The 25,388-nt window shown below is 38.8% G+C and overlaps 1 protein-coding gene across 2 annotated transcripts in view; it reads left to right on the forward strand.

Annotated features, from left to right (window-relative positions):
• The window catches only part of LOC119780802 (receptor tyrosine-protein kinase erbB-4-like), a 465,078-nt gene that overhangs the window by 421,751 nt on the left and 17,939 nt on the right, over positions 1-25,388 (forward strand). The window contains exon 21 of one of the 2 annotated variants that reach the window (XM_038280976.1): positions 21,448-21,609. In XM_038280976.1, coding sequence (XP_038136904.1) covers positions 21,448-21,609 — 162 coding nt within the window. The remainder of the gene's footprint in view (positions 1-21,447; positions 21,610-25,388) is intronic. The other variant, XM_038280977.1, reaches the window with a different exon arrangement.

Below are 25,388 nucleotides of genomic sequence, written 5' to 3' on the forward strand. Positions count from 1 at the left end.
TGCAGGTTTTCGGTTAGGGACAGGAATATTTGATTCAATTAAAATAAAGTTAAATTCTCCATCAATGTTTCTACTATATTGAAAATTAAACTAACCGATACACTCTTTAATCTTCTCTATCTTGTGAATTTATTCTTGAGTCAATTTCCTTGCAACTGGTTTCTAGATCCAGGGCCGCAGCATAAAATGCCATATTGCTTAAAAAAGAAAAAACGCATTATAGCACGCAAGCACAGCAAACATTCTTTGCGTAGGTGTGCATGTGCAACAGCTTTCAGTTTTTAATATTATTGTTAGTGTGTATTTCTACCGCACTGTTCCTAATGCCGCTGTCAAAACTGGACGACTTAGCCAGCATATGCCGATGTATGAAAAATTTGGTAAAAACACTGCTGTGTGTTTGATAAGTTACGGGTAAGTTTTGTATAAGGTTTGAGCACGAAAAATGCTCAAAATATTTTTGTCATGATTTTCTTAAGAGATCTGACCCACATGCAGTAAACCACTCAGAGAACCAGGGTAAAAGTTTTAACAGGTTTATTGATAAGGACAGTGGGGGTTGGATTCAGGAAACTCAGTGTGCTGGTGAACCGGAACTGGAAGAGGGAAGGGAAGTATCAGTGGTTAGTTCAGGACCCGTGGGAACTTTGAGCAATGGCTGGAGAGACAGAGAAAATGGGACTCACGTTAGTGGAGAAAACTTTCCTCCCAGAATCCAGTAAGTGTGGGTTTATCCAGAGGTAGAGACTCATTGGAAGGCGGGCAGGTTTAGACTTGGTTGGATCCTGAGGAGCTATTAAGCAGACGGTCACTTGGAAATCCAGGAGGACTTGAACGGAACTTGTGGAGGTTAATTTCCTGCTCAGTGTGAGACTCAAACAATCCTTCTAGGGGAAGAAGGCCAAACATCCAGCTTGCAGGAAGGCTTCCTGCCGAAAAAGGCAAAGACAAAAACAAGGTTAGGCTCAGTCAAAACAAAGACTCAGTTAGACAAAGCTAAACTCAGCTTGGCTAGAATACCCACTCTGGCGTCGAGGTAGCGACAGTCCACCGCTCAAATAGTCCTCAGTAATGAGCCAACCAGCCGCAGGTGTGTGGGAGGACCAACGAGAACAGGGCGCCACCTGGTGGTGGAGGGAGAGAACAACACAAAAACACAACCCATACAGGCTGGATTCCTAACAATTAGCATATGCTCATACCTGCCATAAGTTACAGATAAGTTATCTAATCGTTCAAACACGTTAAGTTTAAGTTACTCATAAGTCGTGGTGACTAGCTTATCCAAAACCTATGAGTACATTGTCCGTAACTTATCAAGAACTTATCTGCAACACATGTCAACATATGCAGGTATACTTGACATGCTGCAGACGACCCCTGAAAATGTTTCTCACTTACAGCTACTATATAATAGCAATTTGCAGCGTTTTGATACATTTGATACATACTAGCTGTCCTCCAACATCAGCATGATCTCATCTCATCAACTTCCTAGCAGACATGACGCTGAATCTGCAGCGACTTCAAACCTTTCTTTCTTTTTTTTTTTTTTATTATGGTGGGCAGTATAAAGCAGCTAGGTTAATACAGTGACTGCAAAGTTTAGAGAAATCTTCTAGTGCTTTTATGCAGGCCGGGCTTGTGACATATCATTGGGATTACACTGCTGTGTTATGCATAAGTTAGGCTGTCGTTGGATGTAAGTTCTTGACTAGTTATGAATACTATGTGTATACGCCCAAAATTGAAAAAAATCCAAAGAAAGTTCAGCATATGCCAGAAATTTAGAAGATTCTGGGACATAAAATGAAATTTGAATAATATTACTTGATTTGAATAACCACTACTACAATTATCTGAAATGCTTCAGTTGGGTTTATTAAAATAAACATTTTTAGACTTGATTATGTATTTGCATGCAATTTGAAGTGTGTAAAAAGAAATGCCTTGTTTTTTTTCTATCTCTGAGTAAATGTCATTCAATAAAAGGTTATAGTTTACTCCTTTTTTTTCAAGAGCGGGATATACTCTAGTATTATTTTCTTCTTCAGCTTACCTCTTAATACTTCCTACTTTATATTTTAATGGCATGGCAATCTAAATGACCGACACCGCCCACCCTTTACTCCGCCATATCTCGGCCACAAACAGCAACCGTATGTGGGGTATGACCCGGGCAGGTGACTGCTGTGCCACAAATTGATTGGCCGAGGCCTGTCGCCAGGCAGTGACTCTTCATCACTGAGTGTTTTGGGCATTGAGATAATGGCCCCCATTAATCTGCCGCCACACTCGGGGCGCCTCCACTCCCACCGCCACACATAACGACCACAGACACGCACAGACCCACGAGCACATGCCGAATGCAAAGCTGGCTGTAGATGTTTGCACCATTAGCCCCTTTATTTATCAGCCTCTGTCTTTCCTCTTTTTCTTGCCCTCCTTTCCCATCTTTTTTAATCGTGTGGTCTATTTTTTCCTTCTTTTTCTGGCCTCTTTTGAGGTTGTAAAAGTGTTCAAACCCCTATTTTTTCCTTGTTATCAACCACTTAAAGTAATAGATAATTGTAAAGGGGAAGTAAAACAGAAAAATAGAATGTAAATGTTATATAATTAGCTCCTGATCGAGCAAGTATTTTGGGATACATTTATATCAGTTTTGCAAATGGAGACCAGAGATTTCAGCTCCTAACCCGATGCAACAGGCTGGCAAACATCTAAAACTATATCTATACATATTTTATAATATTATAAACTCTAATCATACATATCAATTCATTTTTGGTACAATTTTTAAAGATATTAGATTATTTATTTTACAATTTCATATTGTATTTGTAATTATTTAATATAATATTGAAATATTAAATTCACTATTTTACAATTAATTGGTATTTTTTATTATTTAAATCATGTATATCATTATGTAATACTATTAATAATATCATATTTAAATTAAGTTAGTTATATTTATTGTGCTGTACTTGTGACAGGGTAATGACAATAAAAATTGCTGGAAAAAATATATATAATTCCATTTTAGCTTTTTCTATGAACTCTGCTGCCACCACCGTGCTGCTACCACTGTAAATGGGGAATTGGGTTTTTCCGGGTGTTTGTTTACTTCCCAGACTCATCTGCTGTGTTGCTTTGTGAAAGAGGTCTTTGAAAAAATAAACGTATTTATTAGGGATGTGAGCTGGCCAGAATTTAACTAAATGATATGTATCACAATAAAATTTATCATAAATATATCATTAACAAAGATGATGTATTGCAGGTTTTATAATATTATAGCTCTAGAAAAACAATAGGAAATTTTGTTGTGGCTCTACTGTTGCTGTTGCAAAGCACCAATGCGCTGCCACCTAGTGGCTGGAGGTTTAGGAGCGGCGATAATAACAACATCTAATGAATTATTATATTTTACAGAAATATTTGTAATTTCTTTTCAATATTTATCCACAATGTGTTTTTTATATCTAAAATGTTGTTTTCACGTCTTGCTTTCACCTTTCCCCCTTTCTGCACTGCAGAAGGTGAACTAAAAGTAAATTGGATTTTCTTGAATTAAGTGTGTTTATACTTAAGTTAAATACCAAATTTGAATGATCTGCCAGCGGAATAAGATATGACATCTCCTTTATCTTGTTATGTTTATTTATTTTAGGGCCATTTTACTTAAAATGAATGATCATTTTTTTTATAAGAAGTAAAAATGTATATTTTTTGAATTGTTTGGTCTTCATTCTATTAGTAACCCACTAAACAAAGGTTTCTAGATACCCTTCTTACGCTTTAACATTAGGTCTTGCAAAATTTATGAAATAATGATGGTTAGGAAGTATTTTAATGAACAAATCAGTCACTGAATTAAATATGGGAAAAGGAGCTGCAGGAGACCCTTAATTTCTGTCCTCCAGGGCCGTATGATAAAAACCACAGTGATTTAACAGGCAGACGTACGGTTGGTGTTCAGGCTGAAGGAGAGTTCTGATGTGCTGGGGAAAAAAAAAACAACCTTAAACATGAAATTGACTCCATTGGTGGCTTAAGATGCTAAGAAGCGAGAATTTCTGCAGATGCTTTTCAGAGTTAGAGAGAAAATTGTGCCTGTACTGGGATCAGCTTTGTGCAACATAAGCCGACATCTGCAGCAGCTGCTTAGTAAGGACAACGGTGGAGATTTTAGATTTTGCCTCCTGATCACAGGCTCTGTGAGTGCGTTAATATTCCCGTGCAGACCTCTCCATCGGTGTGTGTGTGGGTTCAGATTTGCATCTCTGCGGTGTCCCCCCCCTTCCTCTGTGAGGTGGCCACCCGCTGCCACTAGATCCAATCTGGTCAAGCTTAGAGGAAGACCTCGGTGTCACTCACTTCCCTGCAGCGGCACATTTCTGTGCTGAGCAAACACAAATCTGGCCTGTACTCATTAGCCAGGCCTCAACGCTTCCTGCTCCCCCTACTCACCCCCTCCCCTTCCTGACAGGATCGGATCTTTTCTTTGAATCAAATTATCAGGCGAAGGAACGCTCAGTGTGTTCCAGACGTAAGCCTGGACTTTATTGTTCCCTTTATTTGTTCATTGATCTCTAAATCGACTTCTGAAACTTAAAAAAAATATAAAATTATACTGAGGGCTATTTTAGTTTTTTTTTCTTCCCTAAACTATTTTCTGAATGCTGGTATAATAAAAAGAGATTATTTTCTATTTCTAGCATCTAAATTTTTATTCATTATGCTGTAATTACTACTCTAAACAAACAATGTCATAGTCAAATGCATTAAATATTAGTCTAATTACTTTTGCATGCATGGATAGCCAATAATTAATAGAGCAATTTCATCAACGGATGGTCAAAATCTCATGTAAAAGAAGAATTTTTCTCTAGATTTATTCTGTTTCATATTTTTTTTAATCAGAGCAAACAGTTTTCATATGTCAAACTATTTGCAGATGACAGAACATGTATTTAAATTAAATGGGAATGAATTCAGTCAAAGATCTATAAAAAACCTCTTGCAGGAAACCAAACAAGTTATTTCAGAAATGAACAAAAGTGCACAGGGGTGGGACTAGAGGGCGGCTACTATAGTCAATGTTCGGATATTAATAAACTTTATTTAATAGGAAAGTGTACAAGTTAAACATAAATGTTGCAATTTGATGCATGGTACCAGATCGTAGCATGTTGCTAATTTGCATCTGTATATACACTCACCGGCCACTTTATTAGGTATCCCATGCTAGTAACGGGTTGGACCCCCTTTTGCCTTCAGAACTGCCTCAATTCTTCGTGGCATAGATTCAACAAGGTGCTGGAAGCATTCCTCAGGGAGTTTGGTCCATATTGACATGATGGCATCACACAGTTGCCGCAGATTTGTCGGCTGCACATCCATGATGCAAATCTCCCGTTCCACCACATCCCAAAGATGCTCTATTGGATTGAGATCTGGTGACTGTGGAGGCCATTTCAGTACAGTGAACTCATTGTCATGTTCAAGAAACCAGTCTGAGATGATTCCAGCTTTATGACATGGCGCATTATCCTGCTAAAAGTAGCCATCAGAAGTTGGGTACATTGTGGTCATAAAGGGATCGAAATGGTCAGCAACAATACTCAGGTAGGCTGTGGCGTTGCAACGATGCTCAATTGGTACCAAGGGGCCCAAAGAGTGCCAAGAAAATATTCCCCACACCATGACACCACCACCACCAGCCTGAACCGTTGATACAAGGCAGGATGGATCCATGCTTTCATGTTGTAGACGCCAAATTCTGACCCTACCATCCGAATGTCGCAGCAGAAATCGAGACTCATCAGACCAGGCAACGTTTTTCCAATCTTCTATTGTCCAATTTTGATGAGCTTGTGCAAATTGTAGCCTCAGTTTCCTGTTCTTAGCTGAAAAGAGTGGCACCCGGTGTGGTCTTCTGCTGCTGTAGCCCATCTGCCTCAAAGTTCGACGTACTGTGCGTTCAGAGATGCTCTTCTGCCCACCTTGGTTGTAACGGGTGGTTATTTGAGTCACTGTTGCCCTTCTATCAGCTCGAACCAGTCTGGCCATTCTCCTCTGACCTCTGGCATCAACAAGGCATTTCCGCCCACAGAACTGCCGCTCACTGGATGTTTTTTCTTTTTTGGACCATTCTCTGTAAACCCTAGAGATGGTTGTGCGTGAAAATCCCAGTAGATCAGCAGTTTCTGAAATACTCAGACCAGCCCTACTGGCACCAACAATCATGCCACGTTCAAAGTCACTCAAATCACCTTTCTTCCCCATACTGATGCTCAGTTTGAACTGCAGGAGATTGTCTTGACCATGTCTACATGCCTAAATGCACTGAGTTGCCGCCATGTGATTGGCTGCTTAGAAATTAAGTGTTAACGAGCAGTTGGACAGGTGTACCTAATAAAGTGGCCGGTGAGTGTATATTATGCACACAAAATGAGATAGTGAAGTTGTTTAATTTCTTATTTCAAATGTAAATCTTCTTATTCCTTTAGCAAAGTATCTCTCTTCTTAAAGGGGTCATAGAATGATTATAAAGGGTTTCTGGTCCTTAAGGTCTCTGAATAGTTTGTGTAACATTGGTTGGGCTGAAAATGGCATATTTGCTGTTCTATGCGCCCTAATGCAAGCCTGTTTAAAAGCCCTAGAATGAAACGACAGGTTTTTTTCCTGTTATGGTATGATCATGAATATTTAGATAGAATTGAGAGATTTGCAGAGAAAGGGCGTGTCGATGGGGTTTGAACTTCTCTGTATGTCCACTTCACCCACTGAACTATCGTTATTCATCTATGACAATGTAAACCCGGTTTTGCATTCTATGACCCCTTTAATTCTACAAAGATACCCTTATAGCCAGAAAGGTTGACTGGCTTACATTCATTTTGTTGCATCAAAAACAAACTGGATTTTTAAATACCATGAATTCAGTTTAATATTCATCCATATATACACATATTTTTTCCTGTTTATTTAGATTTTCAGGATATATGACCTACACACATAAACAAAAGTACAAAAATAAACATTAAATTGTGTAAAAGGAAAGCTCTGCTTAAGAAAATAAAGGATCTAATACTGAAAATATTGATATTAATTTATATTTGATCATGCAATTTACAAGAAACATTTCTGAAAGTAAATTTGTTAGATACTAGAAATTGGACCTTTTCAAATAACAACCAGAAAAGAAAGATGTCAAGATACAAAGGCATCAAAGATTGATGTTCTCCAAGCTCTGTTTCTTTTTTCTCACTAAAACCCATTATACATTTATTGTGAATTTATTACTGCCAGCATGCTGCATGGTTGTGATCTATGTTTAGCACTTTGTTTCCCCAGGGCTTCATTAATAATGCTAATCCTCCGCCCCATGTCTCTTGCTACCATGAGCGTCATGCATTGATGACCAGAAACCACTCCATGTATTGGTTTCCATGACAAACCTCTAAACAAAACCAGTTAATGTGTGCCCTATCCTCTGGGGGATTTGCATGTCCCTGCTGATGCTACTGAAAGTGGGAAAAGTGCAGGAGTAGCCAGAGAAGGATCAGTTTAAGGAAGGGAGATAAGCCTCTGGGGTCTTTCTAATTATCTGTAAGGATCAACAGTGCTCCACGATGCACGAGGGGAGGGATTTGACTGCTTGATCCACCGGATATAAAGTCCTGATTTGATCGGTCATCTCCTTCCTCGAGCGGCCTCATCAGACACAGTCATATTCATGCCGTTTTCTCGGGATGCACCAACAACACTAGAATAACCAGCTGCTTTTTGTGCATACAAACAAGCATAAGCTATTCTGCTACGTTTTGACAAAAATCTATTTTGCTAAATAAAGTTTTTCATTCATGAATCATACAACCCCTATTATAAACGGAATTAGCTCGCTCCATATATCCAACCATTTTGTCATTCTAGATTTGTGCTCTAATGTGTTGTTAATAATCACCTTGATTTGCCCAACTTTGCATTTCAGGCTCCAATTGGTGCAAAATACGAGTTATTTTATGGCCATAGGCATCACACAGGATTAAGATCAACATTGGTTTACCATTAAACCAGAGTTGTTTGTGCTTTACTTTTAGTTGTTTGGGGAAAAATGCTTAGTCACATGTAAATAATATATGGAAACGTTTTAGCCAATTTTTAGTTGACGAAACCCAAAAGATTTAGTCTAATAAAAAAAGAAAACTACTTTGAAACTAATTTTTTGGCATAAAGAGCTTCAACTGCATCGTTTAGGCCAGGCATGTCCAAACTTGGCCCTCAAGGGATTTTAGAAGTTCTCTTCTTCAGGACATCTGATTTTCATTGATAGCTGATTAATGCTGCGTTCACACCAAACGCAGCAGGAGCAGCAAAAACGCATCTGCTGCTTCATTTGTAATGCTTGTATAAGTTTAGTCCTGACTAAAATTGTGGAAAAGTGGATCTGACGCACGTTGGACTGAGCTACCCTATACTTTCTTTGCCCTGCAACTGTATTTTCTGTGATCAGTGGGAATAAAGTAGTTTTAATATGTTTTTAAGTGGAAAAAAGATTACCATCCTGCCTTCAAATATTGTTTCTCTGTCAGAGGCGCTCAGACCCCCACATATGGCGGTGCACTGTAAGTAGGAATCCCATTCAACAGCAGCCTCTGGCCCGATTGCCTCCTTGCGGTTTGCCGCAGCCGCTGGAAGCGGTTTTCATGTACTAAATCCAAACTGCAGGCACCAGGGTAATAAAAGCGAACATATTCTGCTGGCAGGTTTCAGCATTTTAAGTTAGTTTAGGCGTTAATAAAGTGCTTCAGAGGAGTGATCATAGTGAGCTGCATCATCAGCGATGTGTGTGTCTCCCTGCCAGCTCCCAGATCAGCTTCTCTGATTGGTTGATGCGGCACGTCGAGCAGCAAAAGTAAAATTTTTCCATCTTGAGCAGCAGCCGCGTTTGCATCGCGTTGCGCGCGTTAGATGCTTAAGCACTCCTGACCCGCGGGACATTTTGCTGCGCTTTGACGCGAGTCAACCATTGACTTTGCATGTTAACCAGCTGCTCCTGCTGCGTTTGGTGTGAACGTCGCTTAATAGGTTTTTGCAAATGGAATCAGCTGTGCTGAAGCTGAGAAACATCAAAAACCTGCTGGGCAGCGGCTTGAGGGCTGGCTTTGGTCATGCCTGATTTAGGACCTTCAGGAAGGCAGTAACTTTACGAGGTTGTTTCTAGAACCGTACTGATGTAAAATAAATCATCAGTCATTGGCTGATTTTAGGGAAATCCTACCTCATGTGATAGTAGAGTTAACTTCCTAATGTTAGCATAGCATATTTATGCTAACATGTGTTCTCTTAAAAAGTAAAAAAACTGGTTACATTAATTAGTTATTTAAAAAAAGTTTAACATCTATGACTGTGTTTTGAAAGCATTCGAAATATACTTTAAAACTATAACTGATATGGAATTTAGAACTTCGTATGAGCTAAGCTAACCTTAGCTTGGCTGTTTTATTAAGGGAATTTAGGCTTGATTGAATTCTGGTTTATAGCTAAACAGGGACTTTCCATTACTAACAGTTTTCAGCTATCATTTGGTATTTTTATTTTGTTTATAAAATTTGTTGATGACAGACATTGGCTACTTGATATAAAGTCAGAATTTAACTTTTGAAGAAAGTTCATCCAGGATTCTTCCTCAGTTGTAACTAGTAGTGGGGAGTGCTGAGATTGATATACTTTAGGTGTAACAAAGAATATCGCTCCTACTGGATTGGCCATAGAGGTCACATTGAGGGTTTTTGTGGTTGTTAGGGGGTTCTGACGGGTCACTAACTCCCTCGTAGGAGTGGTTTCGGCCACATGCCTCATTGAAGAGTCTGGTAGGGGCAGGTGAGAGGTAAATCCTCTGGGTATCAGTGCCTGTCTTTTTTTTTTAGATTTTAAAGCACCAGTGGCTAATTTTTTGGGGCAGAAGGTTGACATGAAAGGGGGTATGAGAAAAGGGGAGACACAAGCGGCAAAGGACCACAGGTCGGATTCGAATCTGGGTCAGTTGCGTCGAGGACTAAGGCCTCCGTACATGGGTTGAGTGCGCTAACCACGCTAACCATGAAAGTGCGTGTCTAAGACCACCTCCTTTGTTGAGAGATGGATTTTCCGGGTTAAAAAAGATGTTTTCCTTCACCCCTCTCTCAAACCACCTCTCTTCCTTGGCCAGAATATGGACGTTTTTGTCCTCAAACGAGAGTCGTTTAGCCTTCTGGTGTAGGTGAACAGCTGAGTCCTGTCCTCAGAAATTGGCCTTCCCATGTTGAGCCATGTGCCTGTGTAACAGTTGCTTGGTTTCTCCAATGTACAGGTCTGTGCACTCTTCACTACAATTCCATAAATAAGGTTGTCGGTCATGTTTCCGCGTGTCTTATCTTTGGGGTGAACCAGTTTTTGTCCCAGAACGTTCTGGATTTGGAAATGCACAGGGATCTAATGCTGGTTGAAAAGTCTCTGGAGTTTACAGAGACTCCAGCAACATAGGGAATGACGATGTTCCTTCCTATGTTTTCTTCCCTCTCACAAGGACCTTTCTTGTTGGTTTTAAAAAAAACAAACCACCTGGAATTATCACAGTTCTTCAGGGTTGCCCTGATAAATCCCAGGACATCCAGCTTTTAGCCAGTGTTTATTCCAAGTTTATCATTAGCCCATGACACCTGCTGGTGATTTCCTGCTCCATAATCTGAAATAACCTACTCTCACTGACACAATCAATAAATTTTACTCTTTAGTCAATTAACCAACTGAAGATCTTGCCGATCTGGGAAGGAGAAAATACTTATTCACAGCACAGCAATGGAAGCAAAACAAGTCTTAGGTTTTAAAGGTTGTTTTAGGTTACAGCAATTACATTACTACAAAAGTCACGTTTAAATCCCAAAAACATAAACATCTGTATTCACTTCAGCTGTAGCCTGGAGGGAGGTCAAATCCAAAGAAAACCCAGTGCCTCTAACTGTGTTAATTACCAGTTGTGATTAAAAATTAGAAGCTTTCAGTGTCATAGGAAATAGCAGACAAATTACAGACATTACTGTGTTGGGTGGATGCATTGTACAGATTAAAGTCAGGATCAGGTTTCTTCGTTGTAGTTTTTTATGTCGTCTCCCACCGCCAAAGTAGGAAGCTATCATTACTGTAGGTTGATGTTCAGATGGCGTTGGAGCAACTTGATCACTCCCAATTAAGACCCTTTGGTTTGATATCATCAGAATTCAATGAGCGTAATCTCACAAATTTTACTGGTTCTTCTAATTTCTGTACAGCAGCAGAACTAATTGACATTTGCTCATGTAAATTTGCCAGCGGTGGTCTTTCGTTGCCTGCACTGTGACATTTTGGAAGGAGATCATGGAGATGGAGCTAAGGGATTCCTTTAGAGTAGAGGCTTAATTAAGAGTGAAGGCAGGGAGATGTAAAGCACTTGTGTTCAAATCCACGCCCACTAGGGGGAGTGTCTTCCTTTAATCCCCCTTACCAACATGAACACACATAAACCTGAGGGTGATAGATAGGTGGAGGTTTTCCCCACTCCTTGGCATCGTTTCGGCCTCAGCACGGAGCAAATGGGCCTTCACCACGGTTGCGGCGCCTCCGTTATAACTGTCACATTATGTCACATCCGCCAGCTTCCTTCATTAACTACGCAAACCACTCGCTGTGGCAGTCCGGGCCTTATTTTGTCTCCAGGAGATAATTCAACCATAGCTCTGCTTTAGCACATTACCTCAAAGTGGAAACAGATTAGTTTCAACTTTCAAGACAACAATTTGGAATAAAATTTGAATTTGTTAAGCTCTGGTGTGATTGAGGAGGCCGGCTTGCTTTGGCTTCTTTCTCCCTACGCATACAGATGACAAACCCCCTCCCCTTATGCTTTGGAGACTGCCAGCAAGCTGGGAATGCCTTCCTTTCTATCTCCGCCGGAGCACACAGCGCATGTCAGACGACCACCTGCACCACCTGAGCTGAGCCCATTGTCTGCTCTCCTTATCACTGCGGTCCCAGTTTTCAGCTTTCACACTGTCCCATATTGCCCACATTGTTGCTGCCTCTTCAGCTGTTCTAAGGGGCTGCTGGGCTTTTCGGTGCTGGTTTCAGGGTGAGCCACTTATCATTTCTTCTTGAAACAGACACTCACCTTTTGCTTTCGTTGAAACTGGGCCTTACGTCTCTTTCTTCAGCTTTTTTTTTTCTTTTCATTCTAATAGGAAGTCTTTGATGCCTCTGTCGGCAGCAGTCATGACAGTAAAGAATCCATCTCTTAAAAATCTCTCACTTTATTTTACCTTTTGATACAGTTACTCCCTTGTTTATTCATTGTATGCACCTGTAACATTGTAGCTAACAAATAGTCCAAGAACAGCAGAAATACATCATAATAAAGGGCTGGTTATATATGGAGGATCAACTCTGCCATATTTAAAAATAAATACAGAAATAAAGAAATGCTCAATAAATAAATAAGCATACAATTAATTTCCCCCAAAAATACAATAAACAACTAAATGTAGATAGAAATTACATTATACAGTGAGACATAAATGCATATATATCTTTGTCTGTTGTAATCTTCAACTTTTTTTATTTATTATTTATTTATTTATTACGGGTCTTGTGGTTTTTGCTGTACACGCCACTCCCATCCCTTGGAGCCCGCCTGTATATTAAATACAATTAGAAAAGCTGCACTTTTTAATAGCAATTTTTTTAGTCAGCATGCACTATGCCCACTTATTACCAGTGATGAGAGTAACGGCGTTGAAAGTAACGGCGTTAGTAACACCGTTACTTTGTTTTAGTAACGAGTAAACTAACTAATTACTTTGTAACTATAACGCAGTTACCATTGCAGACACCCCATTGCTGCGCGTTACTCAGGTCGCACAATGAACCTTTTTTTCATGATAGGACTCGTGCGCGCCTTGTCATGAGAGAGGAGAGGATGAGATTGGCTGATGTATAGTGAGATTCCGTCTGTCAGTTGGGTAGGTGGGTGTTTCCACTGGCGGGTGTTAACGTACAGCACACACAGAGAGATGGAGAGTGAGGAGGACTCCAGCAGCAAAACAGCGTTTTCCAGATGGAAATACCGGTGTTACGTCGAGCTGTGTTTCCCCAACATATACGGTTTCCCCTGCATCTAAAGGCGCGCAACAGTCACCCTGTGATTGCGCCACAGGAGAACTATGGAGAGCGTGAACGACCAAATGTTAGCCTATATGGAGAAAGGGAGAAATCTGGATGGATGGATGGATGGATGGATGGATACTCTGCCTTTTCAACCTACTGTATTTTTTATTTTAAACATTATTTGATGGCCTTTGTGGCAGGGATGGAGATCCATATTTTATGTCACACACAGAGTATAGATCTAGATAGATAGATGATAGATAGATGTTGCAGTATCTATAACAACCCAAACACACAGGATTTCAGAATTAGACATCCCCAGTTATTCATTTCATATACTCATCAGATCTGAATGCCCTGTTAAAAAACTTCACATCGCGTTCCCCCTGATGTCATTTACGTTGAGTTGCAATAAATGCAAAACTCTCTGCAGGTTCTTGTCTTTGTCGTCCGCTCTATTAAGCTGGCTTTGGAAACACACAGCGAGAAGGTGGGGGCTGGGTGGTGAGGGTTACGGGGGCAAGAAATTCAAAAGTAATGCAATAGTTACTTTTACTAGAAACTAGTTACTTTTATTATGGAGTAACTCAGTTAGTAACTCAGTTACTTTTTGGGAGAAGTAACTAGTAACTATAACTAATTACTTTTTCAAGTAAACGTGCCCAACACTGCTTATTACACATAATAAAAGGAAAAAAAAATCACATGTTTTAGCGCTCTATGTGTAATATTTTTAAAGTTTCCTTTAAGGATAAAACTCATTCATCTATCCACCTGCTTCATACACAGGATCTTTTCATCTGAGGCATCGTTTTCTCCTACTAAGGTGAGCTGCTCCGTGTGGTTCCACGCTAACTTAAGACCTTTCATCACGCCTGGTTTCATCCTTCATATAAGGGAGGACTTCAAGTTTTATCAGTCTTTTTTTTTTCCTCACATGCCAGAGGGAAAAAAAAGAAAAAAAAACACACTGGTTGCTGACCAGCCCTGACCTCCTTTGAAAGACTATGATTCTGTAAAGGGTATGGGACTCTGGAGATAAAACAGAAAAGGTGCTTTTTAAAACAAGATTGTTATCCACCTTCTGGGTCTGCAAAAGTCCACTAAGGGGGATGTTCACAGCTCTATTGAAACAACACAGGAAAAAAACGTTACTAAGTGTTGTTTGCAATAAAAATAAAAATATGTCTCACATCCACTAGAATTGAATAATTAGAAGTAAAGTAGACTACCAAATCAGTCTTATATCTAATTAAAGATGACTTTAAGCTTTGTAATGGACTGTTGTTATTTTATTTTACTAATTGCATTTGTGTTGTCATTCGTTTGACAAAAAAACAGCCAAAATCAGCTTAATTATTTCCCTGCTTCAATGAATAAAAAAAAAAAAAAAGCAACAGTGTTTTAACTGATGATTTTGCTGCTGTTGAAGATTTATTCCTTTTCAATATTATTATTTTAAGTGGCAAGTTAAACAATTTGCTGTCAAACATTTGCTGGTGCTTATTGTTTGATTTGAGAGAAAGCTTTTGAGTTTAGACAAATTACAAAGCTGCTTAATTTCTAACTCACTGGATCAGGAATGAATAAACCGCTGTAAAATCACAAAATTTTTACTCTTCTGCTCTTCAATATAATGCAGTTGTATGCATTTATGTTGTTTAATATGAATTCATATAATTTTTGACAGTGTTGTATGGAGTTAATTTTGTTCCATTATTGCTGCACAGTACAATATGATGTAGATACAAGTGTATGTAAAGAATGTAATCCTTGAAAGATTTTGAAAATAACGCGCTGTTTTCCCTTTAATGTTAAATCAATTCGAAAGCCTAAACTATTTTTTAAGCTGTACTTTAACCCTTAGCAATGGATTGCTAACTACCTCATTCTAGTGTTAGCTAACATGCTACATAACACTAAGAAACACACATTTTAAAGGTGATTGAGTTGTTATATTGCTTTTGTTAAACAATTTGACTCTTTTCCTTTCACACAGCATGGAAATTGGCATCTACACTGTCAACAAGCACAAAAAGATGCTTTTGCTAACCAGCCGAGCAATTAGCCATCATGCTAAATCCAGCTAGGGTTTATGAGTTTGCACAAATCCCTGCTGCAACTTCTAACCAGTCTATAAAATTGTATTGTTGTTTTTTTAGTCCCCAAGCTTCAAACGTGCCACCACAGTTGTTCACCTGTTTTTGTTTTTTAAATTTTTTCCCAGATGTAATACTTTGGGTTTTTTTTTCTTTTTTCTTTTTTTCCAAACATTTTTCTATTTTTTTTTTCATTGTATTTTTTAACACAATTTTTTTTTCCATTTTTTAAATTCAGATTGACTTTTACTAATTGCCCTCTTTTCAAATCGCACTGCACAGATCACATTCTCTGAAATAAATGATAAACAATAAAATTAGAAAATGCTTTTTTTATATAAAAACATAAAAAAGCAGTCATCCTGAAAGCCTTTCAATGTAAACAATTTAAAAGTTTTATATTTGGATTGTACTTTTTTGGGAATTTATATGAAGAAAAATTATGTTCTAAGGCTGCAATAATAATGGAATAAACACCTGGTCTGTACTAAATTGCTATTTTTTTCTTTTGTGATGTAGATATACTGTAAGAGTCTTCATGTTAGCATCATCGTACAAAATGTTTTAATATGGTTTTGGTCCTTGCCTCCAAAATTATCACCATGATATTACATCATAGCATTTTGAAGCTGAACAAGCCCTGCAAGTTTGTTTTTTAGCTATAGACTGAGACACATGGAGAGGACATCAATAAAATGACTGAGTGTGTAATTGACTACATAAACTTCTGTGAAGAAAACACCATGCCTACTAGAAGAGTAAAATGGTGCCCAAAATAATAAAACAAGGGATCACAGGTGAATTAACGGAACTGCTTAACAAGAAAAAAAAAAACCTTTAAGAAGTCAGACAGGGAATTAATAATAAAGACAAAGCAAGGATGAATACAGGAAGTGGGTGGAAAGCAAGTTCCAGCAGAACAATATCAGAGATGTGTGGTCAGGGATAAAGAAGATAGCAGACTTCAAGCAGAAGGGTGATCAGACAGATGGAAGTCTGGACAGAGTCAATTAACTGAATACATTCTTCAAAAGATTCAGTTAAGGAAGAAGCTCCTGCTTCTATTGGTTTGTTGTCAGCCAAATCAGAAGATGGAGCCCTCCACCTCATCTCCCTGTCACTAGAAGTCAACTAAAGAGGTCCTGAAGCCTGTGCAGAACAGCCGTGTGGGATTTTACAGAACATCTTAAACCTTAGTCTGACTCAGGAGACAGTTCAAGTGATGTGGAAGACCTCCTGCCTTGTTCTAGTACCAAAGAAGGCCAACAGTCTTCAGTGACTATATAACTGTTGCCCTGACAACCCACGGTAGTCCACATCATGAAGGTCTTAAAGAGACTTCTGTTGTTTCACCAAAGCAAACAAACATTCAGAAATCAGGACCACCTGCAGTTTGCGTATTGCCTTGGAGTTGGAGTTGATGACAAGGCAGACAGCACAATGAGGATCATGTTCTCTGATTTCTCCAGTGAGTTTAATATATTTCAGCTTGACTTTGTGAGAAACTTCAGAAGACTCAGGTAGAGGCATCAACAATCTCCTGGATCAAAGACTACATTACAAAGGGACCACATTTTGTTAGACTGAAGGGTCAGCTGTCTAATCTAGTAGTCAGGAGCACCACAGGGGACAGTACTCTCACCATTCCTTTTTACTCTGTACATGTCTGATTTCCAGTACCAAACAGAGTCCTGTTATCTGCAGAAATACTCAGATGACTCTGAAGCCATTGGGTGCATCAAAGATGTGAACAAAACAAGGGAGATGATTGTAGAGTTCAGAAGAAACAGGAACAAGTTCAATCCTACTAACATCATGGGAGAAGAAGTGGACAGGGGGAAGGAGTATGGATACCTTGGTGTTCACCTTGACAGAGCAGATTGTTCTTCCAAAGGAAGCTTAGGTCCTTCAGCGTTAGCAGCAAGAGGCTACATCTCTTCTTTAAGTGTGTTGTGGTTGTGTGATCTCTTCCTCCATCTGCTAAATGTCTTACAAAAAAGCTTGACAAGCTAATAAATAAGGACAGCTTCGTTCAAGGAACTCCTCTAGAACATCTTGACATTCTTTTACAAAGGAGAATACTTCATAAAGTGAAGAACTTTATGGAAAACAGTGGGAGCATTCTCTTCAGAAGATTTTTAAACATGAGTGTCTTCGGTCAGAGGTTCTCCAGATCAGATGTAAGACAGACGGCTACAGAAGGTCCTTCCTGCCTACAGCTATCAACACCTACAACACCTTTTAAAAAAATAACTTATGAGTTACTGCAACATGTAATTTCCCTTTAGGATTAATAAAGTATTATAACATTTTATTGAATTTGAAAATATATGTTAGGATTTGGTTAAGGATTGTTGAGCCAAGGAGAGGCAGGCAGGCAGAGGTAAATTTATGGTTGATTTAATGATGAATTACTGAAAAAGGTCCAAACAAACAGGCAACCAAAAATCCAAAAATGAAAACAAAGTTCAAAAAACAAAAAAGAAAACTCAAGTCAAACGTTACCAAAAAACCATGGAGTCAACAGGGGAAGAACTGTAGCCAGGAGGAAGGCTCAGAGAGACGACAGACAAGGTAGGCGAGGAGCAAAGAGGAACTGAAGAGAGAGGGCTTTTAAAGGAGACAGAGACAAAGAGAGGGCTAATGAGAAGATCGGGAACAGGTGAGGAGAGAGCAGAAACAAAACAGGAGCTAGGGAGAAAGGAGAACACAAGAGGGCAGCAGAGGGCAACAAATGAAAAAACCTGGAAGACTGAAAATAACTAGAATACACAACAAAATAATAATTAAACCACTAGGACTATAAAACATGGAAAAAAGAAGAACTAAAGACTCAAAAGAAAACATAACAGAACCAAGACAAATAGAAACTAAGAATTAACTAGAGAACACAGCAAAATAAAAATAAAACCACTAATACTAGAAAACAATGAGCAAAGCAAAACTGAACACTAAAAAGAAAATATAACACAACCAAGACTGAGACAGTAACTAAGAAAGACCCAAAAAACACAATAAACTAAGAACAGAATCCCTACGGCGCATCAGAGTAATGAGGAGTTTACAGTCACCCAACACAAATACAATATTTGAAGTGATGACCTCTTTACATAACCCATAAAGGCAATTATATGTGTGTATACTGTATATACAAATATATATATACACATATGTGTGTGTGTTTGTATATTGTATAGTTTGTGAATTCAGTTCAGTAGTTAGCGCTCTTCCTATATGGAAAGTTTTTTTAAAATTTGAAAAATTTCTACTGGGCCAGAAAGTAAAGGCTTATGTTCAAATAAGCATTTGGCTAAATTTGTTGCAACCATGTTTTTTTGTGTTTTGAAGTGTGAATTGTGAAGTTGGTCTTAACTTTTTGATTCAAGTGACATTAAAAAGTAGTTAATTTAACTTGCCTTATGCTGTAAGAACCCTGATGTTGCAAAATGATCTCGAATACGAATTCAAAATGGTGTGGGAGCAATCCACCCACATCGATTAACCTTAAGAATTTATTTTGAGCAGTACTATATCCTAATCGTGGTTTTATATCTTGAATCTGAATAGCTGAAACGGACATGCCTGTAGACTAAACATTTGAATAAATGGTCTCCATAAGTTATGTTTACGACTACTGATTGGTACATTTTCAAGATTTGGTTGCACTAATAGCCCTCCATGTCATTTTGGAGGGAAATGGGGAGAGAGGCAAGAGAAATACAAACCACCACATATGGGAAACTAACAACTTCTAAGCCAGGTGAAGAACTTTGCTTAGAAGGGTATTTATGTGCTAAATGGATAAACAAGAAACCCTGGTCAGATATGTTTCTCTGAGATTATGCTTTCTAGTAGCCGCTGCTCTCAGAGCGGAACAAAAAAGCAGAGACAGGCAAGGTTGAGCCAATTCAAGTGTATTAAGCTGGATGTTAAACAAGTGGACGCTGCTTTGCTGCTGGATCAATGGAAACACCTTGGTGAGAAGCGAGGCGGTCATTGTTCGCAGGAGACAATGAAAAATTTACACCAAGACCCACGCCTCCGCTGGTGCAAGAGAATCATCAGCCATTTGAGACTCTTCGAAGAGGAAAGGGGGGAGTAAATATGTGTGTCTGTGTGCGTTGTGTCGAACCGACTCCCTCTCCCCCCTTTCTCCTTTTCCTCGCAGACGAATGTGAGGATAAATCGATAGCGCCGACGTCTGACTCGCCGCTAGCTGAGCCCTCATCCATCATCCTCCGGCCTTGCTGAGAGTGACACACACACAAATGCACACTATGACAGGGACATCTAAGAGACCACCAGCACTGAAGAGCAAGACATTTTCCCAGGGCATATGTGCAATATATCTACCTGTCAGTCTGTTTGCATGGTTCTCTCTTTTATCCACAAAGTTGGATCACTTCCTCTCTGCTGTTGGGATGAATTCCACCAACACAGGACACAATGCGCTGTGACAGGGCTAAAAGCAACACCCCCTGCTTTGCTGGAAGTGTGTTTAAAATAGATTGCTTCTGGGTAGTTCAGGGCAGGCGATCAATAACAATGCTGATTACAATAAAGCCCAAAGACGAGCGTGCCACGCAATATTTATCTCCGATGTCGATGTCGAGAGAAATTAGGAATCAATGGGCCACACAGCCCATTAATACACTTCGACTTAAAGTGACGGGGCAATGAGGTGAGGCCGGCGCACCGACTAGTGGGGAATGTACAACAGCTCAAGGAGCCAATTAATTTTTCCAGGCACCCAGGGAGGTAAACACCGGCGTTCCGGCAGAGGGGGCAAGCCACCGTTTGAGGTTGGGGCGATGCTGCTGATTGCTTCGCTTTAACACAGCTCAAGTGTCACACTCCCAAAAGCATCCCGGTCGATAAAGATCAAGGAAAAATTCGATAATTTGTGATTGCAAATGCAAGTAATTATAAGTAGTCTGATGCTAATCATAAAACACCAGACAATCTGTTAAAAATCTATATTTTGAGGGGAAATTTTGCACTAATAGACCAAGATGAAGGTGCAAATTTCTCCATTAGTTTAAGTTTTGACTTTACTCACATATATAGAATACTTAAACTGCTCTATGATAATAAAAAAAACTTTTAAAGGGCTCAAATGTATAGGCATATGCACAACCATTAATGTTTGGCCAAGTGTATGGAGTGGATTTTGTTCCCTTATTGTAGCAAGCAAAGAAGACTATTTACAAATGGACATTTGAAATAACACATTTTGTATACATGCATTCCAAAAAGTAAACTTCTATTTAAAAAAAAAGTATTAAGAGTAATTTGTTTCCTCCGATTTCTGTTCCCTTTTTTTAAATATATGTTCAGATTTAAATAAAAAGAAAAAAAACATATTGTTTTCCACTTTTTTCTAAATATTTTATGGTTTAAGTTTATTAGTTGTATTAGTTGTAGTATTTTTTTTTTTTTTATGACTTTTGCAAGGTTATGGCGGTTCATTGGAATAGCATTTTTTAGATCACATTCTCTTCATTTCATGCCCAATGCTAGCTCTTAACCAATAAAAATGTGTTTGCTATCTGTAAAATGCAATTCGAAACAAATGCAGTCCACATAGCTCAATCTGAAAAACAAAAATAACAGAAATCGTTCAATTCACCAAACATGTTCTTTGCTTGCAATGATATTGGAACTAAATTTACTTCATAGGTCGTACCCTCATTCAGTTGGTAGAATGTTTCCAAGTTCCATTTGTTTCCTGCCTTGTGTACTGTGGTGTTTTTACCTTTCCCTGTATCTGCAGACATAAATAAAGCTAAACCTGCATGTTTCACTGTCCAAAACAACAAGAAATGTAGAGGATTTAAAATCAACCAATCATGCAAAACTTTATTTCTTAATAAAAAACTTTAACAAACCATGAGACACACTTTTCTTTGGAGGATTGCAAATTCGAAAACAGACTTACTGACACTTCTGAACTGCTTAGAGTCATACACATGAGGTATTAAAGTGATTATTCATCAAATCTAAATGTCTGCATGGGTGTGGAGTTAATGCTGATTACAGTTATGACAAGAATTTGATGTTGCCGCTGGCATTTAATGCCTCAGTGGGCTCAGTCTTGAGATTCAAACAGATAAACGTGTTGACGGTAGTATTGCTCATCTCTCTCTTTCTCTCCCTCTCTTAGGGGATGATGTACCTGGAGGAAAGGCGGTTAGTCCACCGAGACCTGGCAGCTCGGAACGTGCTGGTTAAGTCGCCCAATCACATCAAGATCACCGACTTCGGTTTGGCCAGGCTTCTGGACGCCGATGAGAAGGAGTACAACGCGGACGGGGGCAAGGTTGGTGTAAGTGAAATGCATGAGAACATCTTGATGTGTGTGAAGTGCTCAAAATAGTTGACCTAGAAGGTTGTGCGGTGAGTTAATGTTGAAGTTATGATCACAAAGAGGTTTAAAGGTTGTAACCAGGAAAGTAAGTAATGCACTGCAATCCAATCTAGATGTATGTCTCGAGAGGTAGCGGCTAAATCGTTCCCCTTCGTAGGAGGATCTTTCTTTATGAACTGATTAATCGTCTGCAAAACTTTGCAGATTTTTACTTTTTAAATTGTTATTCTTTTTTTCAGGCAATCTCTTGTAGGGGTGGAATGGTTCACAAAATCCACGGTTCGGTTCACGATTTCGTGGTCACTGTTTTCGGTTCGGTTCGGTATATGCTGATTGTTTGCCTGACATGTTGGTCGTGTTGCTGTTAGCATAAACAAAACATGTTGCACAATGCTTGCACACTGTTGCACTTTTATCCACAACTTTCTTTCCGCTGTCATCGTAGGTCACTCTAAATGCAAAGTGGTCTGAACCGAACCGTGGATTTTGTGAACCGTTCCACCCCTTATATATAATAAAAACACACATTTCTAAGTCAATAATTGTGTTTTTTTTACATCAATATACTCCAAATAGAGGTGAAATTGGGCTTAAAATGTTAGTTGATTTATCTTTATTAAGAAAATATATCAATTGTTTGATTAGTCTACTAATTGAACAAATAACTTAGACTTAGACTGACTTTATTGTCATTTTCTACACACCGAGTGTATTCAAAAAGAAATTTCGTTCATTACAGTTCTCAAGACATTTCCATTTTTAAAGTGCAGCAGTGTTCAAAAGTAAGCAGCAGTGATGAAATGTAAACATCAGACTGGTATATAATTTACAGTTTTCAACATTCAGCGCTTTTATTTTTTTAAACTCATTTTATACAAAATTCAGCAGTCTAATGACGGTGGGGGGAAGCTGTTCTGGAATCTGCTGGACCTGCATCAGATGCTCGAGGTCTCTTTCCAGAGGGCAGCAGGGAGAACAGTCCATGGTGGGGGTGTGAGGGGTCATTTATGATATCATGGGCTCGGGACACACAGCGCTGGGATGAAATGTCTTTGTTGGAGGAAAGAGGAGCCTAATCACTAACTAATTGTTCAAGTAAATAATTATTAGTTGTAGCCCTAATTCCAATATGCATTTAATTAAAGAACATCATAAAAAGAAAGTAGAGGGTGGTTAGTGGAACAGAGAAAGAGAAAAAAGAGCAACCTTTCCTACCCTTCTTTTATTTAACCTTTTCAAAGCTGTAACAATAAGTTAGCAAGCTTCAGTCTCCTTTCTGCTCTCTATAAACACTTGTTTTGCATGTCAAACGACCTGGCACCATTCACCTAAGCTCGCGTATCTTTTCTCAGACAACTCTGCGAGCATGAAGCAGTGATTTTCATCCGACATTCTCCTGCAACAGAGCAGAAATGACTTTTCATCTCTCTTAACAGGCAGCATTTATAACCAGCAATCAAATAGCCATTTTCTGCTTGCTCGATGGCACAGAAACGGAAAATTGTTAACAAGAACAGCCAGGCCGCGGAGCCGTGCTGCCTTTATCTTGGTAGAAATTAATTGTAATGGTTAGCCACCTGAAAGGAATGAGTAAAATGGGGAATTTAGTAGTTTTTGTTCTTTTTTATACCCAGAATTTAATGATGGATTTAGTTGGTTGGGTGTGTTTTGTGTCAAAAAAAAAAAATGATGCAAAGATGCAAAGACACACAACCAAAGTCAAGGAGAAAAACAACTTTAACTTTCTTATTCAGACCATCTTTCCTTCCCACCACCTAATCAGTGGGTTCCAGTCAGTGTTCTTTGTTTAGCCATCATGGAGACCTGAAAACATGAAAACATGTTAACACGGTAATGTAGGCTTGAGTTCATTATCTGACGCATGCATATACACACCAGGAACCTGGAAACTTACTGAATTACAAAAAAACATTTAAAAAACAAACATGTTTCATTGATGTATATATAAAAAAATTTATATTAGGAACTATATTTATCAAACATTATACTGGGCAAGTAAACATTGTTTCTGGGCAAATGAAATGTGAAAGCCAAGTGGTAAAAATCCTTAACGTCAACCCCTGCATTGATGATCCGCACATAAAGGTTCCCATCTTAGTCTTAATAGCTACTGATGTCCAGTATTCAGGCGTTCAGATTAGATTCAAAACAGAGTAGAAATCTTCCCTAAAAATACGTTTTCCATTACTCCACTGCAAACAATATTTTGGACCATTTCATGCTTCCACGTTTGTAAGGAAGAGCTTGAGGATGAAGCAGAAGCCAGGACCCTAGTGGCATTGATCATTGAGCTGGATGTGGGTGAACCGGAGATAGATAGAACAATTGTAGGATGAACAAGAGCAGAGCAAAGTCAGGCCAAAAACACCCATCACCACATTTCTAAAACTTCTAAAAGTCTTTCCAGACGCTTTGCAGATTTTATATCAGGAACGGTTTAGAATACGAACTCAATCCCACTGAAGTCAAAAGTCTGCCAAAAGGGCAACACTTTAAAAAAGTACCCATGGGAGTACTTTTATTTAAAACACACATAAGAAACCACTTCACCTGTACAATTTCCCTCTTTTATGTTTTATTTAACTAAACCTCATGATTTTAATAGCATGAGTTCATGCTCCTGCATTTTATCCACCTCTAGAGGCTCTCTTGCAAACGTTTGGGAACTTTGGGAACACGTGTAGGAAATTCTGCCCCTTGAGACAGCATGGTTTTCTTCCTACCTGCAGCAAGTAAAATTCTCTTCACACTACTTGTTCTCACGAAGCAGGCATATCCAAAGTCAGTCCTAATGGGGGGGTTTCTCTGCTTCAGCAAAGCCGATTTTCATTGATTAAACAGGTTTTTGATGAACCGCAGTCATCAGAATCAGCTGTGCTGAAGCTGAGAAACATCAAAAACCTTTCTGCTCCTAGTGACCAACTCTGGACATGCCTGCATTAGTTTAACCCCTAAAAAATAAAATTCCACCGGTAAAATCTTTACCAGCAGGTGGAGCCATTGCGTGCAGCTCCAAGCTGATACCAACAGTTCCAAAGCCCCACAGCTCTGGAACTGTTATAGCTAGAGGTCTGAATTTTTCTGCATTTGTGGTTGCCATGATATAAAACAAATATAATACAATAAAACCTGCCTTTTCTCAAGACTGTCTTTATTACTGCTGTTCGAAAAAGACCTATCATTTCCGAGAATAAAAAAAACAACAACTTTGAGTCTTGTTTGAACTGTGGCAGCTTGGGATGTGTTCTAGTCACACAAATTTAATTTATATATTAGGAAACTAAAGGGTGTTAGCTTTCAAATAATGTATTGCACATGTAATTTGGGCTTACAGTTCCTAAGTTATTTGCTTTTCTATTTGGGTATGCAAAATAGGCGAGGATTACCCAGAATGAGGTGGATGTTAGGAGGTTAAAGATATACAACACATTCTTAGATTAATCATTTCATTCCAAGGTCTTTAATCAGAATCAAGTTTATTGCCAAGTAGGTTTGCACTTACAAGCAATTTGACTTGGTGTTGACTTTGCAGACATATTAGATATATATACAGAATCTATAGCTATATACAATACACAATATATAGTGTATGATATATTAAGATGTGTACTATATACACAGTAGACTGTCTGTTAATCTAATGCAGAAGGCCTGGAGATACTACGTTGATGTAGCTTGTAATTACCAAAATGTGACTTTAATATATAGTTAAAAGG

The sequence above is a fragment of the Cyprinodon tularosa genome, unplaced genomic scaffold (genome assembly GCF_016077235.1).
Source record: "Cyprinodon tularosa strain WSP-4 unplaced genomic scaffold, ASM1607723v1 ctg166, whole genome shotgun sequence".
In the NCBI taxonomy this organism is placed as follows: Eukaryota; Metazoa; Chordata; class Actinopteri; order Cyprinodontiformes; family Cyprinodontidae; genus Cyprinodon; species Cyprinodon tularosa.